Source organism: Ipomoea nil, unplaced genomic scaffold, assembly GCF_001879475.1.
Source record: "Ipomoea nil cultivar Tokyo-kokei standard unplaced genomic scaffold, Asagao_1.1 scaffold1026, whole genome shotgun sequence".
In the NCBI taxonomy this organism is placed as follows: Eukaryota; Viridiplantae; Streptophyta; class Magnoliopsida; order Solanales; family Convolvulaceae; genus Ipomoea; species Ipomoea nil.
In genome coordinates, this window is record NW_017617454.1 from 1,870,200 (window position 1) to 1,889,796 (window position 19,597).

The 19,597-nt window shown below is 47.3% G+C and overlaps 1 protein-coding gene across 2 annotated transcripts; it reads right to left on the bottom strand.

Annotated features, from left to right (window-relative positions):
- Positions 1-11,884: 11,884 nt before the first annotated feature.
- LOC109180559 (wall-associated receptor kinase-like 14) lies at positions 11,885-15,523 on the bottom strand. 2 transcript variants are annotated; one of them, XM_019330198.1, is made up of 4 exons: positions 15,272-15,523; positions 14,322-15,082; positions 13,388-13,459; positions 11,885-13,298 (listed from the first exon to the last, which is right to left on the bottom strand). In XM_019330198.1, the coding sequence occupies exons 2-4, from the start codon at positions 15,037-15,039 to the stop codon at positions 12,028-12,030; spliced, it is 2,061 nt and encodes a 686-aa protein (XP_019185743.1). In that variant the 5' UTR covers positions 15,040-15,082; positions 15,272-15,523; the 3' UTR covers positions 11,885-12,027. The 2 variants fall into 2 exon arrangements, with proteins under 2 accessions (XP_019185743.1, XP_019185744.1); XM_019330199.1 differs by lacking the exon at positions 15,272-15,523 and having other exon boundaries at positions 14,322-15,103.
- Positions 15,524-19,597: the final 4,074 nt, after the last annotated feature.

Genomic DNA, 19,597 nt, shown 5'->3' on the forward strand with positions numbered 1-19,597 from the left:
GACATGCCGAGCAGCTGGGATCTTGTCTCCGGCACAGCGGCTATAAATGCCCACAGTAGCTACAGTGTAGGGGACTTTTGGACGATCGATAGGTTGTTATTAGAGAATCCCGACCGCACTCAGTCGGTACTCAGAGCAACCAAGTAGATTGTACTTAGGGCCTTTACCGGGATCAATAAAGATTTTACTTGCTTTAGTTGGTCTCGTGTTATTTATATTGCTTACGTAGAATTAGCAGTATCATTTTGGCGCCGTCCGTGGGGAATCGTGCAACAAGCCAACGTCTTGACGAGCACCCGATCTCCGTACCAACATGTATCCGTGGGCACGCAACAACTTTGCTGACGATCAGGCGGATGCGGCGAGCTCATCCGACCACCATGCTACCCAACAGCAAGGTCAAACGGTCGACCTCAACCTCAACCTCTCGCCACCGCATCCATCGAATGCATACCCGGCTGCCCAACAGCCGGTGCAGTACATCCAACCAGGGTACCAGCAGCCTGGTCAGCAATATCAGCAACCGATGCCTCAGATGGTCTATCCCGGTCAGTATCCATACCCGGTCCCACCCCAACCATACGGGTATTGGCCAGGCCAGCCGGTATATTACACACCACCGGTCGGTTACGCGCCGTACACACTTGCGTACACGGCTCCAGCCGCCGCCCCTCCAGTATACCCGGCCGCTCAGGTAGAGCCGCAGCATCAGCCCACTTCCCGGGCTCGACGCTCGGCTCGTTCGCGGTTGGGGTCGGGGGGTGCTGTTGCGATGGAGGCGTCGCAGGCCCAGCAAGAAGGGGAAGCTCCTGCCCGAGCGGAGGATCCTGAGGAAGTTGCCCGAGCGGTAGCTTTTGACCGTCTTCGACCGGAAATGCGGCAGAGACTGGGACCCCAAGATCCAGATCGCCGGTTAGAAGACGCGCAGATGCAAGAAGCCAGCCAGGAGGCTTCGTCTGGGCACAGCGGGTCGAGATCTCACCGACGGCGACGCGCTCGGGATACAGCCCAAGCCGCTCAAGCCGCCGAGCTCAACGAAACCCGAGGACTGCTCTACAACCTCCAGGCTGAAGTTGCGCAGCTCAGGAGTGCGTATCCTACAGCACCCCCGGCCGACCGATCGACCCTCCACCAGACGCCTTTCACAGCAGCGGTAATGGCTCAGCCTTACCCGCTCGACTTAAAGGTCTCGGGAGAGAAGAGCTACGACGGTCGGACAGATCCTGAGGCTCACGTGAATGATTTCTTCAGCAATATGATGCTGAAGGGCGTTTCAGACGCCGTGATGTGCAGGGCCTTCTACTCAACGCTTACCGGTCGGGCGGCAGAATGGTTCCGAACCCTGCAGCCGGGGTCGATCGACAAATTTGAGACCCTGGCGATCAAGTTTGTACGGAAGTTCATTACTTCCAAAGTGGTGAGGAAGTCCTATATGTACCTCGAAAAGGCCAAGCAGCTCGAAGGGGAAAGCTTGACCGACTTCCTCATCAAGTGGAAGGCAGCGGTCGGGGAGGTCGAGCCCATGGATGATGCGACCGCCACTCACATGCTTCACATCTCCCTCCGGGCGGGGCATCTGTACCAGGATTTTATCCTCCACCCCCCGACCACGTACGAGGAGGCCCTCCGAAGGGTCACTGACTATGCCAACGCCGGCGAGGCGAACGCCGTCAAGCGCTTGCAGGAGGTCGGCTCCTCGTCCCGTAAACCGGCCGGCCGGGCGGAAAACCGATCAGGAGATGACAATCCCCGACCCCGCACCAGGCACGGCGAGTTTACGGCCTTAAACCGATCTGCCGCGGAGGCCATGCAGTACGCCCAGTCCTGCAATCTCATCAAACTCCCCCATCCCGATCGAGACGGCCCTGATAAGAGTAAGCACTGTGCTTACCATCGATGCGCCGGGCATGACACCGAGGGGTGTACCCACTTGCGCCAATTGTTGGAAGATTTGCTCAATTTGGGAAAATTGGACAAGTGCGTAGGGAAGAGAGAGGATAGCAAGAGAAGTACCGATCGGAGGGATCACAGGCGATCTCACCACCGCTCTGATCGGTCGGGTCAGGACCGAAGAGACGGTCGAAGGGACGATCGTCACGATGACCGACGGGACCTTGACCCCCCATCTGGCAGCCGACCATCCAGCAAGCCCACCATCCATGTCATATTTGGCGGGCTAGAAGATGCATCTCGATCGAGGACGAACTGCCCGGTCGCGATCGTAGATTCTCGGGAGACCGGGAAAAGACAGAGGATGGAACCCATAACCTTCACCCTTGAGGACCAACCTAGCAGCAGTGACCACGGCATGGAGGCGCTCGTGGTCACGATCGATGTCAAGGGGACGGACGTCCAGAGGGTTATGGTGGACACGGGTAGCAGTGTGAACGTCCTATACTTGGACGTGTTCGAGAAGCTTGGCCTCGACAGGAAGGAGCTGACTCCGGTCGGTGTACCACTGTCGGGATTTACCGGGGCCCTCATTTACCCCGAAGGCAAAATCACTCTCCCGGTCGAGATCGGCACCCCCCCGAAGTCGATCAAGACAGAGCTTGAATTCGTTGTGGTCAACCTCCATTGCGTCCACAACATCATCCTAGGCCGACCCGCCATCATGAAGATCGGTGGGATAATTTCCATGCCCCATCTCTGCATGAAATTCCCCACCCCCAATGGGGTCGGCGTGGTCCGTGGCGATGTCCAGTCCGCCCGGAAGTGCTACACCCGAGCGGTCAACAGACGCGATTCCGGTCCGTCTTCCCGGGTGAATACTATAGCCAAGGAAGAGGCTAAAGAACGGAAGGAGCAACCCGAACCTTCCGAGGAGATAGAAGAAGTTCCCCTGTCCGAGGACCGCCCGGATAGGAAGATTAAAATTGGCCGGGCCCTCACCCCCGAGCTCCGAGCAGAGGTTCTGAGCATACTCAGGGAGTATGCTGATATTTTTGCGTGGGGACCCGAGGACATGCCCGGGATCGATCGATCGGTCATTTGCCATAAGCTAGCCGTCGATCCCGCAGCGAAGCCGGTCGTGCAGAAGACACGACACCTATCTTCCGATCGCCGCGAGTTTGTCAGAGAGGAGGTCAAGAAAATGGCGGCGATCGAGCACATCCGCCCGGTTATTTACCCCGAGTGGGTGGCAAACATTGTTCTAGTTCCAAAGCCCCCAGCTTGGAGGATGTGCATAGACTTCACGGACCTCAACAAGGCCTGTCCGCTCGACCCGTATCCATTACCGAGCATTCATCAAATGGTCGACGAGACGGCCGGGGCCGAGTTGATGAGCTTCATGGATGCCTTCAAGGGATATCACCAGATAATGATGCACCATGAAGACGAGAGCAAGACAGCCTTCGTAACCCCGGACGGGCTGTATTGCTACCGAGTGATGCCGTTCGGCCTTCGGAATGCAGGAGCGACCTATCAGAGAATGGTCAATATGCTCTTCGCCGATCTATTGGGCCGAACGATGGAGGCCTACATTGATGATATGCTGGTCAAGAGTCGGGACCGGTCCGACCATACTCGGGACCTCCGGGAGTGCTTCCAGATCATGAGGAAGTACCAGTTGCGGCTGAACCCGACCAAGTGTACATTCGCAGTTCAGACCGGCAAGTTCCTCGGCTACATGATGACCAAGAGAGGAATTGAGCCCAACCCGGCCAAAGTTAAAGCGATTCTGGACATGCAACCACCTTCTACCGTTCGGGAGGTCCAGCAATTGACCGGTCGGTTGGCAGCCCTTAGCCGGTTCCTCTCCAAGTTAGCCGAGCGCGCTCTACCTTTCTTCAAGGTATTGCGAAAAGTTAATGGGTTCGTCTGGGACGAAGAGTGCCGAGCAGCTTTCGACGAGTTGAAGGAGTACCTCATGTCACCTATTGTGCTCTCAAAGCCCGAGCTCGGAGAAGAGCTAGACGTGTACCTCGCCGTCTCCGATCGTGCAGTAAGCGCAGTATTGTGCCGAACCGATCTGGAAGGGGTCCAGCGACCGGTGTACTATGTAAGCCACGCGCTACATGGTCCCGAGCTCCGGTACTCCCGGTTAGAGAAGGTCGTCTATGCCTTATATATAGCCGCGAAGAAGTTAGCTCCCTATTTCCAGGGTCGAGCGATCCGCGTTTTGACCGATCAGCCGATCGGACCAGTCCTCCGAACCGCTTCATCATCAGGCCGCCTAGTTAAGTGGGCGTTAATGCTGACCCAGTACGCGATCGAATACCGACCGAGACCAGCAATCAAAGGTCAGGCTCTGGCAGATTTCTTGGTCGAGTGCACCGCCCGGGATACCCGACCCCCCGAGGTTGAGGATCCCGAGGCCGAGTGGTGGTCGCTAGCTACTGACGGGTCTAGTAGCAAAAAAGGAGCAGGAGGAGGAGTGGTAGTCACGAGCCCAGAAGGATTCAAAGTCTATTTTGCTCTTATGTACCAGTTCCACCCGACCAATAACGAAGCCGAGTATGAGGCATTTCTAAATGGCTTGCAATGCGCTCGGGACTTGGGGGCTGAATACATCCGAGCCCAAACAGATTCTGCGCTCGTGGTCGGGCAAGTCCTCGGAGATTTTGAGGTTAACGGAGAACGTCTACAACTATACCGAGACCTCGCCATGGAGAAGCTTGCACAGTTCCGGGGGTACATCGTCCGACATATACCCCGATTGGATAACGCCGATGCGGATATCTTGTCCAAATTGGCCCAAGATGCCCCGGAACACATGTCGAAGATAGCTCGGATCTTGGTGATCCCCAAACACAGTATCCAATGCCTGCCGGTCAATCCAATCCAACCGGTGGAAGATAGCTGGATCACCGATCTGAAGGAATACCTCGAGCACGGTCGACTCCCAGACGACCCGCAACGTGCACGAAAAGCCAGGCTAAGAGCCCCGAGGTTCCAAGTCGTGAACGGTCGTCTCTATCGGCGATCGTATGGAGGCCCCCTTATGCGTTGTTTGACCGCATTCGAGGCCGAGTTAGTAATGAAGGAGCTCCACTCGGGAATCTGCTCCTCACACCAGGGAGGTCGATCCCTGGCCCGTCGTATCATGCTGATCGGGTACTATTGGCCGTCCCTCCAGCTAGACTGTGAAAAGTTAGCTCGGGAATGTGAGACGTGCCAACTGTACGCCCGGATGCCTGGACGGCCGGCAACCTTCTACCAGCCAGTCACGACCGCAATTCCTTTCGCTAGGTGGGGGGTAGACATCTTGGGCCCCTTTCCTCAGCTGTCCGGTCGGAGAAGGTTCGTGATCGTCGCCATAGATTACTTCTCCAAGTGGATAGAAGCCGAGCCCTTAGCCACGATCACATCTCAGCAGTGTGCTCGGTTCCTTTGGCGCAATGTCGTTTCCCGTTTTGGCGTGCCAGTACATCTCATCAGCGATAACGGTCGCCAATTTGTGAGCCAATATTTTCAGAATTTCTTGGCCACGATCGGGACGACTCATGTCCGGTCGTCTGTCGCTTACCCGCAGGGAAATGGACAAGTGGAAAATGCTAACCGGACGATATTGGAAGGTCTGAAAAAGAAGTTACACTCGGCCGGTCGTAGTTGGGCCGATGAGTTGCCATATGTCTTATGGACTTATCGGACGACCCCGAGGGAGGCTACTTTGGAGACCCCTTTCGCCCTGGTTTACGGAGCTGAAGCCCGACTCCCGATCGAGGCTTGGATCCCGACCGATCGAGAGAGAACCTACAACGCGGAGGACAATGACCATGCCATGGCTGTGGATCTCGATGCGGTCGAAGAAAAAAGAGAGCTAGCCGCTCGGCGTATGGCCGAGTACCAGAAGCGCGTCAAGAGCTCGAAGGACGTTCGGGTCAACCCTCGTTACTTTCAAGTCGGAGATTATGTCTTACGACGAAGGGAGGCCAGTCAACCATTGGAAGGGGGAAAGCTAGCTCAAAACTGGGAAGGGCCGTACATCATCAACGCTGTCATCCGGCCGGGAACATACCGACTAGAGACAACGACGGGTCGGCTAATAAAGGGGACTTGGAATTCCGAGCACCTCGTTCTCTTTAGGCATTAGCCTATTTTTTGTATTTTTAGACGAAGTGGGGGCTTGACCTGCGAGTTAGTCCCGGTCGTCATTTCTATGTAAATTTATGGTTGTAAAATTAATTCAACCGCCTGCGAGCGGGAAAGTTTAATGTATATACGATCGATGATTGCTCGACCGTTTGTATGCGGCGGCCCGATCGGTTATTTTCTTTCACCTTCGTTACATACAGATCAGATCGACATATATCAACCGGGAGAAATCTATCGACCGGTCAAAACGCGCTCCACATTGGCGGACACCCAAGTCATGCCACTGATCGGGGAAGCCAGGAGCTCTCAGCATTTTTCCCCGATCCGTCCAACTTCTTTCCACGACTGCACCCACTTGTGCCTCGAGCGCACAATCGTGTGGGGGCTGGGATGAAGGAAGTGTTTGCAGGCCCGTCGCTCGGTTACATCCTGACCGAAGAGGCTTGCGTATTTTTCATCAAAATTTCGTCAAGGCCTAAGAACCGGGTAATCCCGCTCAGGTTGGCCAATTTGACGGCGAGTACTTACGGGCCCGTCGCTCAGTTATACTCCGACCGTAGGGGCTTATGCATCTTCACCATTCTCGGCAAAGGCCTCGAGATCGGGTAAACCCGGTCGTATGGCCAAGTTGACGTCGAAATCTCAAAGCTCCGATCGGGCCGTTGGGCCATAGGATCGGGTCTCGAACAAGTCGAGCTATGCAAGACCGGGCCATAAGGCCGCAAGGTCGAGCATTAAGGATCGGCATTTCTACGTTATTTAAAAGGAAAAGTACGAAAGGGAAGACGAGCGGCGTAACTTCAGCAAAGTAACTTTTCATTCATAAAAAAGATGCCCGGTACAACTCGGGACCGGGCTCCCGACTAAGGTCTCTTACAAAAAGAAGAAAAGAAGCCTAAATCTACTTCTTCGCCTCCTGAGCACTGGCGGTCGCCTCTTTTCCGCTCGAGGCAGCCGCCGACGAAGCCCCAGGCTCGGTTGCCTTGGCTTTCGGGGTCGGGGTAAAGGGTGAGGGACCGGGATCTGCCACGTCCGCTCGGTTACATCCTGACCGAAGAGGCTTGCGTATTTTTCATCAAAATTTCGTCAAGGCCTAAGAACCGGGTAATCCCGCTCAGGTTGGCCAATTTGACGGCGAGTACTTACGGGCCCGTCGCTCAGTTATACTCCGACCGTAGGGGCTTATGCATCTTCACCATTCTCGGCAAAGGCCTCGAGATCGGGTAAACCCGGTCGTATGGCCAAGTTGACGTCGAAATCTCAAAGCTCCGATCGGGCCGTTGGGCCATAGGATCGGGTCTCGAACAAGTCGAGCTATGCAAGACCGGGCCATAAGGCCGCAAGGTCGAGCATTAAGGATCGGCATTTCTACGTTATTTAAAAGGAAAAGTACGAAAGGGAAGACGAGCGGCGTAACTTCAGCAAAGTAACTTTTCATTCATAAAAAAGATGCCCGGTACAACTCGGGACCGGGCTCCCGACTAAGGTCTCTTACAAAAAGAAGAAAAGAAGCCTAAATCTACTTCTTCGCCTCCTGAGCACTGGCGGTCGCCTCTTTTCCGCTCGAGGCAGCCGCCGACGAAGCCCCAGGCTCGGTTGCCTTGGCTTTCGGGGTCGGGGTAAAGGGTGAGGGACCGGGATCTGCCACGTCCGGGGGTAAGGCCGACAAGACCAGTCGGAGATCATCGGCGTCGAGGGCCTCCTCCAACCGCTTGCGGGTGCGTTCAAGCATTTTCTGCTTCCCGGCCGTAAAGGCCCATTTCCCGAACGAGACGATCAACTCGTTCCCGACCTCATCTCCTCGGGCGGCTGTTAGGAAGGCCGTGCCCAGCTCCTTGTCCTTGAAGGCTGCCCGCACCAGCTCGCTCGGGTTCTCGAGCTGAGCCTTTAGCTCCTTGGCCTCTCCTATCGCCCGGCTGGCGACCTTCTCGGCGAGACCCCGGTCCTCGTCGCTCTTCTTCAAAGCCTTCTGGGTTTTCTCCAGTTCGGCTTGGAGCTCCTTGATCTCCTTCAAGCGACAGGCGGCCGTCTTCTTGTGGTGATCAGCTTCCTCGGCCAGTATAGCCCGACCTTGCAGGAGCTGAGCGGCCCGGGAAATCTGCGAAGATAAAAGACACTCGGGGTTAGCCCGATCAGCAACACTTCAACAAAAAAGCTGTTGGTTAAGAAGAGCTTACCTCGGCCAGGTCGTGGCCGATCCGTTCAGCCACTTGGGTCGGGGTCATCGTCCCCAGATCCTCCTTGACCGGCGCGGCGTTGCCGATCCGGGCCAGCGTGGACGAGGAGTCCCTTTCTCGCCCGACCGAAGGGCTCGGGCTGTGCTGATCACGGCGGCGCTTCATGCCGCCTACCTCGGTCACTCCCCGCTCGGGGACCCTCTCCTTTCCCCGGGCGACCTCCACCCGAGTGATCAGAACGTCGGAGGGCTCGACGATGAAGCCCTCGCCCGTCGTCACGGTCGAGGCGCTCAGTGGTCGGCCGGAGGGGATCTCCTTCTCCCCGGATGGTTTGGTCTTCGCCTTCTTCTTGCCGCCAAGAGAGATCTTGGCGGGCGGGGGAAGGGGGGCATCCTCATCACCGAACTCGGCCATTACTGCAAACAAACAAAGAAGAAAACCCAAGTTAGTGCGATCGTAATATAAGAGTTTAGCTCGGGATAAACGGCTCGGGTTAAACCTTTCTTCCTTCGCCTCGAGGGCTTGGCGACCGTTACGCCCATCGGCACGGGCAGGTACTTCTCCCTTAGCTCGTAGGTCGGGGACGGGAGCTGGGCTGCTTCCAGACTGTCAGCCGTCCGGAAGATGGTGTACTCATGAATCTCGCTCGAGATCCGAGCAACCGTTTCCTTGAGCGCCTGAGTCTCGTCCGGCACCACTTGTTTCCGAAAATGTGTGCTCCAGACGCGATCGACCGGGAAGATCCAGGGCTCGTACTTAAGGGAGAAAATCCTGTTTTTCCACCCCTTGTTGTTCCCGGGCAGCCCCTTGATTGCACACATGTCGGCCCGGGATTGCAGCATCAGGAACCCACCCCCGTAGCGGCCCGAGAGAACCTTGATCTGGTAGATGAAGTTAAACAACTCCATCGTGCACTCGGCCTCGTGCCGAGCGCATATCTGTGGGAAGCAGACCAGGATCCGATGTGCGTTCGGGCAGATCTGGGCCGGGACGACCCGGTAATAGGCCAAGAAGGCGTTCAGGAGGGGGGTGAAGGGAATGGCGATCGGGGCCATCAGGGAGTCGTAGTGCATCCCAATCCACTTGCCCCGATGCCTCTCAATCACGTTTCCCAGCTGCCGGCTCGTGTCGAATTCTGCCCGACCCCGGAGTATTTCAGCAATCCGAGCCGCCTCGCCTTTGGTCAGCAGGCTCATCTCTTGCTCGACGTTCTCGCTGTTCAAGAACTCGAGCTCGACGGCTGGTGTGGCCGGCCCGGCCGGGTCTTCTGCGGTCTGCTCGGGAGTGTTTTCTCGATCACCTCCTCGAGGAGCAGCTTCCGGGTGGTCCCCAACCACCCGGGTAGGCGTTTCCCTAACGCCCCCGGTTGGAGAACCCCGCCCGCTTGACGTGGCTCTCTCTTCCTCTTCCTCGCTAGAGCTCCCCGATCCGCTGGAGCTGGAGCTCGACGTCCCGGAGGAGCTTGATGCGCTGTTGTGCTCGACAGCTCGATCGGGGGCTGACGTTGCTCGGGGGCTGGCTTCGGGAGTGTAGGACATAATGTCCACCTCCTCGTCGCTGATGTGCTCGACCTCCTCGTCGTAATCAGCAATCAAGGCGTTTTGACTGTCTGAGTCCGTCATATCGATCTACCTAAAGGTCGGTCGGAGTTAGTAGGGACTTGAGACGTCCGGGACAGTTAGTTGACCTAGCAGTTCTACCTATAAATGAGAGCCTAAAGTAAAGAGGAGGGTTAAGAGCTTACCGATTGGAAGAAGATTGAAGTTTGAAGCTTGAAAGTTGAAGTTTGCTTGTTCGACTGCCTTGTTAAGATGCTCCGCTCGGGTCTCTCTGAGGGTACCGACTGATGCGAAAGAGTGAGGAAAGTTCAAATGAGGGCCTCAAGGGCCTATTTATAGGAGGGCATTTAGGCGGGAAATGGGCCAACTTGCCTGACACGACCCGCGCTGAATCCGAGGCGACGGATGGGATCGCCGAGGCCGGCAGAGGCCGACACGTGGCGTAGGGGGGAATGACAGCTGGCCGGTCGGTCTAATACCTGACGGTTGGGCTTCTTCATCCCGTCCCGTTTTTTCCCGACTGATCAAAAAGGCCCGGGCTGGGGGGCTCTTGGTAGGGAATATCCCGACCGACATAGCTTCACCACGACCGAGGAGTCTTTGTCTCTTTCTCCTTGTCTTTGCAGGTAACAGGTCGGGCTCCTTGAGAAGAACCCGGTCGGGAACCGACCGGGAGTTGCCCGAGCGATGGTGTCAACCCCGAACGGTAGTCCTTCGGCGAGAGAGCTGACTAAAGACACGTGGCGGCTCTTTACATCGACAGGCAGGGCACCCAGGAGGATGGCACGTGGTGGCTACGTGGAAGACATGCCGAGCAGCTGGGATCTTGTCTCCGGCACAGCGGCTATAAATGCCCACAGTAGCTACAGTGTAGGGGACTTTTGGACGATCGATAGGTTGTTATTAGAGAATCCCGACCGCACTCAGTCGGTACTCAGAGCAACCAAGTAGATTGTACTTAGGGCCTTTACTGGGATCAATAAAGATTTTACTTGCTTTAGTTGGTCTCGTGTTATTTATATTGCTTACGTAGAATTAGCAGTATCAAATTCAAATGTATTTTTTTTGTCTTTTAAAAGTCCTAAGTTTAGGCATCTAGAAAAACATTAAAGACCCATACGATATATACATTTATATATATTTAAATTTTTATTTATGGCTTAAATAATATTTTTTAATTCTGAAGTCCAATAATTGACCCACGGCCCGCAACATTTGCTTTCTTCATTCCTTCTCGCTTCTGCCATTTTTTTGATGCATTTGAGAGGGAGAAAAATTATATGTAGAGGCTCGCATTAATTGCACTGTTTCAGATATCGAATAGGCTTTCATCGAAAATTTAATTAATATTGTAATCCCAAGAACCACCATAAATAACAAAAGCATATCAAATAGACTTTCATTGTAAAGTCAGAGATTTAATTAATATTGCATCGTTTCATATTTTCTATTAATCGAGAATCAAAATCCTTAATCCTAATATCATAACATTTAATAACTCCATTAATTCAATAAATGTAATCCTTTGTTATGAGCGAAAAAAAAAATAGCTATTTTATTTTTCAAATGTTGTGTTTTTTTTTTTATAGTAATATATGTTGTGGCTATTTTATATTTATAGCTAGTAATAATAATGTTGGTAATTAATTGTAATATTAATTATTTCCCAACCATATAGCTTTATTATATGTAAATTGTAGTATCTGTTCATAATTACTTTCTCAACCTACTGAAGCACAAAGAGCCATAACGCCTCCATTGAGGCTCGAACTGGTTACCTATAATTAATTGGCTCAAATCGTCAATAAGTTATTTCCATTCGAAGTAACCAACCCACTGATCAATTTAGCTAAAATTGTCTTAATCTTACATATAGTTACACATAAAAATGTTCAATTTTCTTAAGTCCCTAATAGCGTGCTAAAAGCAAGTTTTAAGTGACGCTGGTTTGCAGATTATTATAGTAAAATTTATCGTACACACCCTTACATAATGACTGCAAGTTTTCTGGGCCACCCATGACCCAGAATGTTAGCATACATCATAGACTAAAAACAAGATTGGTAAAATTATACTAGGCACTTAGGGCACCATGGAGAAATCATCATCAGAGCAGAATGGTAAGTATATTGCGCCAAAAATAAACACTAGTATTATACTTGTTTGGTGTTTAGCTTCAAATATACTAGTAGATACAGGCCAGCTATATATATATATAGAGATTGTTGTGTCTAAACTCTAAACTAGCAGTTTCATTTACCCAGTAAGGTATTGGCTGGAGAACTGTCCTTACTTGACCATGGATCCTGCACAGAAACTGGAGAACTATCCTTAATTTCCTCCATGGCAGACAGGCCAATGATGACTTTCTGGGGGAGGATCACCCTCCTACTTCCCACCCCGCCTTTCTTAGTCGAACTACCAAACGATTTCTCGCTGCCATTGCGTGGGGAGGAGCAAGACGAGGCGACTGAGGACGTCATGCATACGTTTTCCTCGACAGGAGCCCAAGCGCTGAGCCTGATTTGCTCCAGTTCATCTGCCACTTCTGTCATTGAGGGCCTCATGTCCTTGTGGAACGCGAGGCATCTGAAAGCCAGCTCCGCTACCCTGTGGATCGATGAAAGTGTCCAGGCGTCCCTATGTGGCTCGAGATATGGATCGATTATCTCGTCCATGTGCCCTTTCCCAATCCTGTCGATTGCCAGGGCTGCCAGGTTGATCTCGGTGTGGGGGCGGGAGAAGTCCACGACTTTCTTAGCTGTTATGATCTCCACGAGCACGACCCCAAAGCTGTACACGTCGCTCTTGTCAGAAAGATGGTAATTTTGATGGTACTGAGGGTCTAAGTAGCCCGGGGTCCCTTGCGGTGCTGTGGAAATGTGGGAGTCATCTGTCATTGCAAATCTCGAGAGCCCGAAATCAGCTATCTTCGAGTTGTAGCTCGAATCCAATAGTATATTACTGGACTTGATATCCCGGTGGTATATAGGAGGATTCACAGCCGAGTGAAGATGAGCAAGCGCCTGAGCGGTTTGAGTGGCAATGGCGAGGCGAACGGTCCACGGGAGATGTGACCGGGGCTCTCGTTGCAGATGCTGAGCCAACGTCCCGTGAGGCATGAACTCGTAAACGAGGATCTGCTCGCCATTCTCGAGGCAACAACCTAAAAGACGAACCAAATTAGGATGGCTTACAGAGGATAGAAGTTTGATCTCATTCATCACTTGCTCCACCCCATCTGGATCTTGATGCCTTAGTCTCTTGATAGCAACCAGTTCATTGTTGTTGAGCTTTCCTGCATAAACCGTGCCATACGCCCCGGTTCCCAGACGGGAACCATCAGCAAAACCATTCGTAGCTCTCTCGAGCTCTCTGTAGGGAAATAGAAGAACACTCGACCCCCCTGCAGCTTCTGAAAACCGCTTAGCACTCATTCGTTTCTTCAGAGATGCAGACCGCCTTCGAATGCAGTAGTAGACGAGAGCCAACAGAGACATTAAAACAGCTCCCGCAACGACTCCTGTAAACACGAGCCAAAGTCATTTCTATATGGTATTGAAGTATATATGTGTTTCATCTCGTCTAAAAACTTTTATTAGTGATTATTACCTCCAACGAGAACGCCAACTCTCGTCCCGCCACATTTACCAGACATGTATTTGGAAGCATTGCAACCAGAAACTGGGGAAATGGCAAGAAGTTGTTTAGCAAAGAGAACAAAACAACTTTGACCAATCAAACAAAAATAGTTATTATCTTATGACTAGTCTACCTTCCACCCACCTAAAGACTATGACTTTTCTTCATGTTAAGATAGCCAGAAATGACCAAGAACCGATACTGTAAATTCAGTTAGTTGATCTTCCTTGCAAAAGTTTTTTGTGCAAGTTTGAATCTTTTATGATGATTTTCTAGCCCGTTTAATTGCGTCGAAGAAAAAGAAAACAGGATAAAGGAACTAAGAATGTAAGTCCAGGCAATTCATGGGAGGCAAAAGGAATCTTAAGAGTTAAATTCCAAGTCCAATTTGGAGGTCACTAAGGGAGCATTCAACAATGAACAGCTATGAAGTTCAAAAGCAACTTTCATGGATTCAAACCCAGAAAGCTTTATTGACCCATTCTAAGTTCTGTATGTACTACATAGTCTATATTCATTTTATATTACAATTAAACTAGGTTTTCCATGGATCGCCAGCTCATATGTTGTGCCCATAGGATAAAGGCACCCAAAATTCATATCTTTCACATCATCATTTTGCTTAAAGTCAAATTCAACTAAAGCATCCCCAAATTCCAATTTAAACAAAATTAAAGAAAAAAAGAATTGTACAATCTCAGCCAAGTTAGTCAGACTGTTAGCTAGGTAACCATAATATTTGACTGTTAGTAAGAGCCACCTATTGGCCTTTGGTCAGTTACGACAACATAGACTGATTTACCCCATATAAAATTTACCAACAATATCAGTAATAGTTGCGAGTTTCTCTCGTCAACAAAAAAAAAAAAAATATTTAGTTATAATTTGACCAAAAAGATCTCACCTTTCCGGCAACCATTGCCGCCGGCGAAACCATCTCCGACGAAGCCATCATTACACGAGCACCGGTACCCGTTGCTTCCGTTTTGAAGGTCAACGGTTGAACATCTGGCATTGCGATGGCAGCTACAGTTCCCCTCCAGCCACCACACAAGCTCCACCGTCTGAAGCTCCAGCGACACGGCGGAGCTCTGACCCGTCGTGTTATCCACCGCGATTGAAGACACCACCACCGCGCAATTCGAACTCTTCAGCTGGTCGTAGTTCAGAAAGCTCGCACCTTTACCCACATCGGAGAAACAACTCGTGTTGTTATTCGTCGAATTACACCGCCGCCATCCAAGGCGATTCTCCACCCAGCTCGTCGGCACCGTGCAATTCGTCACCGGCTCGCTGCAATTCTCCAGCAGAAAACCGTTTCGCGACGACATCTTAAAGTTCCGGCCGTTAAGCGGCAAGAGATTTTCAATCCGACGGCGGCAACTCACCGGAATGCTGACCAGAATACTGTCAGCCGTCAGATTCTGAACCTTAAATCCCCCGATTTTGGCATCCCCGTCGCCGCTGCAATTCAGGCGTATTCCAGAACCTTCTGAGAATCCAAATGGGTAAGGGAGCTTCTTGTCATGACATCTCGTTACATTATTCCCGACAACGCATTGCAGAATAAGGTTGAAGAAAGCGAGTCCGATGAATATGTCGTAAAACCCCATTATTATCATAAACCGCGCTTCGAGTTAATGAAAAAAGCAAACCATCAGATTTCTGCAAACAGAGAGAAGAGAGACCGTATTAGCCGATGCAAAGGAAAAAAAAAAAAAAAACAAATCAAAAAGGATGTTTGACTTGGGGAGCCGCCATTAATGCAGAGGAAATAAATAAAGAGGTTGTTGGGAAGGTCATGCTCCTTAATAAATGCACTCTTCCTATCCGCCATTAGAGTAATAATAATACCTTAGCTTGCTTCCCTTGATCACCAGTCATTTACTCTCACCATCGTCTTCAGAGCGGTTGAGGTACTTGTATCATTAATTTCGTCCTTAAATGCTCTGTTATAATACGTGTTGAAAAGTTCTTGAGATCAACCCAGGTTTAGTCTTCGGATTTGAATGCTTAAATGCTTTGATGATTGAAGTTTAAACGAGAGAGAGAGAGAGAGAGAGAGGATCTTGAAATGCCGGGAAAGTTACCGGTTTCTCACGCTGCTGTGATTGACGGGAGTCTATTTGGAATATCTGCCTTTTTTTTTTTCCTGCACAAATGACATTTGTGTCCTTCCCGTTTTGGATTAATTAAATAATTATGTTTCGTATATGATAATTACTTCACTCTCTAAATTGTAATCTTTTTCTTTTTTATTTTATTTTTGGTTGTTGCATCAAGTGGGAGTGTGGGACGATGAAAACGAAATTCATATTTAGGTTGATACGAAAGTCTACCATGGCAATGATACATTTATAATTATTGTACTTTCACTGTTCCATTTTATTTATTATTCATTGGTCAAATTAAATATTTCTTCTTTATTTATTTTTGTGAGTATTTTTTATTTATTTTAAAATTTGATTTGTGTGTTTAATAGTACTTTTAGAGTAGTTTCTAAATATATAAATTTTGTATACTAATACTAAATTTAATATTATGAAAAATTAGATTAAAAATAACTCCGCATTCAAAAAAAAAAGATTAAAAATAACTCCAGTCAAGCCTCGGTAACTAAACCAAACACATAAAATGAGACGGGTTGAGTATTTGATATTTTCAGTATATTATATATAATAATATAATTGTATTAGCCAATGATATTGTGATCTTAAGTGCCTCCTTCAAATGAAAAGTCATGAGTTTGAGTCTCATTAGGGTAGTATTGACTATTTGTGTTTCAGTAAGTTGAGAAAGTAGTTATGATAAAAAAAAAAAAAGTATAAACAATTGCCTTTAGTGATAATCTATATCTTCTTCTTTCTTTTTTTTTTTTTTTTTAAATAAATTTTTTAATGTTTATTGTCTAAATAAAAGTCGTTTATATTGTCTAAATAAAAGTATAACAGAACCCAAACATTCATAAAATTACTTTTTTGGTCCTGTTTGGTAAAATAAATAGTCTTCAATTTTGACTTATTTGAATATTATTAGCTGTTTGACTTGATTAAACAATTAATATGAGCGTTTGATTAATTAATTTTTTGTAACAACTTATTGATCCAAAATATTAAAATTTAAAGAGCTGTCCAAAGTAGCTTTTTCATTCAACTTTTTGATAAAATCATTTTGTATGTAATCAACTAATAACTAATAACTAATTTACCAAATACTTTTCTACAATCAACTAATGTTATTAACTAGTCAAATTTACTAACCCAATCAACTAACAGCTATCAGCTAACAATCATCTACCAAAGACCCCTTTATAAGTACACGTCTTTTTTTAAAGGTCAAAACTTCTTAAATCAAGAGAATTGAGCCCGACCCTTAAATTAAAAGGCCTCAACTCCATTCAAACTAAAAAAATGTTCAATTGAGTTATAGTGTATAGTCTATTAAATTACTATTTACGTGGATGACATCTGAGCTAAAACATGCATTCTTACTGCTGATGTGGATACTTAGTGTATAGTTTATTTGTTTTTGTTTTTTTTTTTCAAAAAAAAAAAATACACTTAAGCTTCGTTTTAGCATTAGAAACTTATGTGTCAACCCACATATTAGTCACATAAAATCTTAGCATGTCTACATGGGCAACTTAGTTGGACATATGGATGAAGTTTAGAAACAAAAACATAAAGCTTTAACCTACTAAATAAAATGTTTAGAACTCAATTGAACATAATTTGTGATTTAAGAGATTTGAATTAATTTTTTATTTTTGCTAGGTTCAATTGCACTATTCATGACTTATTTTAATTTTTAAAAAACTTTTAATGCAAAATAATTATAATAAGTGTACTAGGTTTATACACGTAATTGAAAGTCAAAAAAATAAAAACCAACTTGGTGGAACTGTTTCATTCAAACACTACCTAAAAAGCACTCAGAGAACCAAAAGTTAGTTTAAACCTATACCACTCTGAGTGAACGAATCTTCCATATATATGATAATTTAAAATGATAGGTCCACATACAAATAGTGTTCAACGCTTTACAGCCATTTATCCATTACGCACTGCGGTAGTATCCATTTTGTGTATGTGACACCATGCCCTTCAGTTTGACTTAATTTCCAGATCCAACAAGAGCCTTTGTTACGCTTTGTTACGTTGCGAGAGATGATGCTCAATGCACCCCCCCGCCCCCCCCCCCCCACCCCCCTTCAATTGTTATTTCACTAGTTTAACTTTTAACTGAACTCGTAATTTTAAATACCGAGACTTATATTTTATCCACTCAATCTTGATTTACAGGAAAATTTGACGTCATTATTTGAATTTGCCTTGTAACCCTAGTCGACATACAAAGGACCCTATTCCATTCCGTGATAGACGGCTAATACTAATCAAGACAAAAGGTGAAGTAGTCGTCGTCTGACCAATCGACAGACCGCCCGTGCCCGTCCATTTTTTCTCGCCCTAAATGGAATGGCTCTCTTAGTTACGCTGCACCCCGATCATAATCCCCACGTCCGCTTTTATCCGCTCGAAACCCAATAACCATAAGGAGACTAGAAAAATCAACTTAGGTAATTGTACGCAAGAAAGATAATATACAACTCTCATATAGAGCTGAATTTAGAATTTTATGGTTATCAAATTAACTATTTATAAACCCGGCTAGAGTTTTCTGGTAGGTGATTCTTGTGGTTATGGTATTTGTTAAAACAAATAAATGATGATTTGGAGCAATTGCTGAGTAGGCTTCTGGCTAGAGTTTTCTGGTAGGTGATTCTTGTGGTTATGGTATTTGTTAAAACAAATAAATGATGATTTGGAGCAATTGCTGAGTAGGCTTCAAATTGAAGCTGAGATAATGAAAGGTGGAGTTGGACACCAAACACTAAGCCAGTAGAGATTGAGTGTGCGTACGTACACAGAAGCTTAAGTTAGGTCACCGGCGGGTCAGATGCATTATTTTTCATCAAGCATATATGCCCACAAATTGCTCAAACCATATAACCAGCCTTTTAATATTGGTAAAAATTTGTATGAGACCGTCTCATCGTGAGATAGGTCGGGTCAAAATTAAAATGTAATATTTATACGCATAAATGATATACTTCCAAGGACGGAGGGAGAGGGGGGGCAGGGGGGGGGCGGCTGCCCCTCCCCTCCACCCCACCCATATATAGTAGTTGTATGTATATATGTATATATAGTACATGTTTTAGTATTAGTATAAAAAAACTATAAAATGTTAACAAAAATTGAGTTAGAGTAGGTGGTAGAGCACATCTTTGGTAATAATAAGGTTAAGGGTTCCAATCTTAGCATCAACATAGTTTTACAATTCTTTTTTAATAGCTTTTAATATTACATGCACACACTCTATAATAAGATGTGTAATTTATAATGTGTTTTCTATTCAAATTATTTTATTAATTATGTTTCATATTTTGTTATGAATATTTTTTATAAAGTTTCGATGTGTTTTATTTTTCGTCCATATCCAACAATATTTACAATTATATTTCTTAGGTAGTTTATTTATTTATTTTTAAATTATCTCTTTTGTTTTAATGTTTCGCCTTTTCTGGAAAAATTTTCCGAATCCGTATGTACTGTTTCGCCCCCCTCAACCGAATTTCTGGCTCCGTCCCTGTATACTTCTATGCTCAAATGTAATACTAATCAGGAATAAAATTTTTGTTATTATAAGGATAAATGTAATACTTTTACATTTCGATTTAAAAATATTACATTTTTCCTTAAAAGTATTATATTTTCCCTTATAAGTAAGGAGCACTTGCCAATATTACTTATTATAGACAATGTAATGCTTTTGATAGAAAATATAATACTTTTACATCAAAATGCAAAAGTTTTACATTTTTTCTTATAAGTAACAAAATTTTTATTCATGATTAGTATTACATATGAGCATATAAGTATGACATTTGCATGTTGATGCGACCCGACCCGACCCATCTAACGAATAAGGATCCGTGAGTCGGTCTCACACAAGTGTGGCTCTTTAATATTTGATAGAGAAAAGTTTCTGATCTGTTTTTACTATATTTAGGTCCAAAGGATGGAAATAAGGGAAGAAAGAGTAGTGGTTCCTATATTTTGATAAATATGATAAGGATGTTATAAGACTTGAATACAAAATAATTGAGAGATGAGTCGA

Bases quoted from the DNA above. Each gene is read 5' to 3' on its own strand.
- LOC109180559 (XM_019330198.1), bottom strand. From the start codon at position 15,039: ATGATAATAATGGGGTTTTACGACATATTCATCGGACTCGCTTTCTTC. The intron at 13,460-14,321 runs GTGAGATCTTTT...CCATTTCCCCAG, and splicing joins CGGCAATGGTTGCCGGAAAG to TTTCTGGTTGCAATGCTTCC. The intron at 13,299-13,387 runs GTAATAATCACT...TCGTGTTTACAG, and splicing joins AGTTGGCGTTCTCGTTGGAG to GAGTCGTTGCGGGAGCTGTT.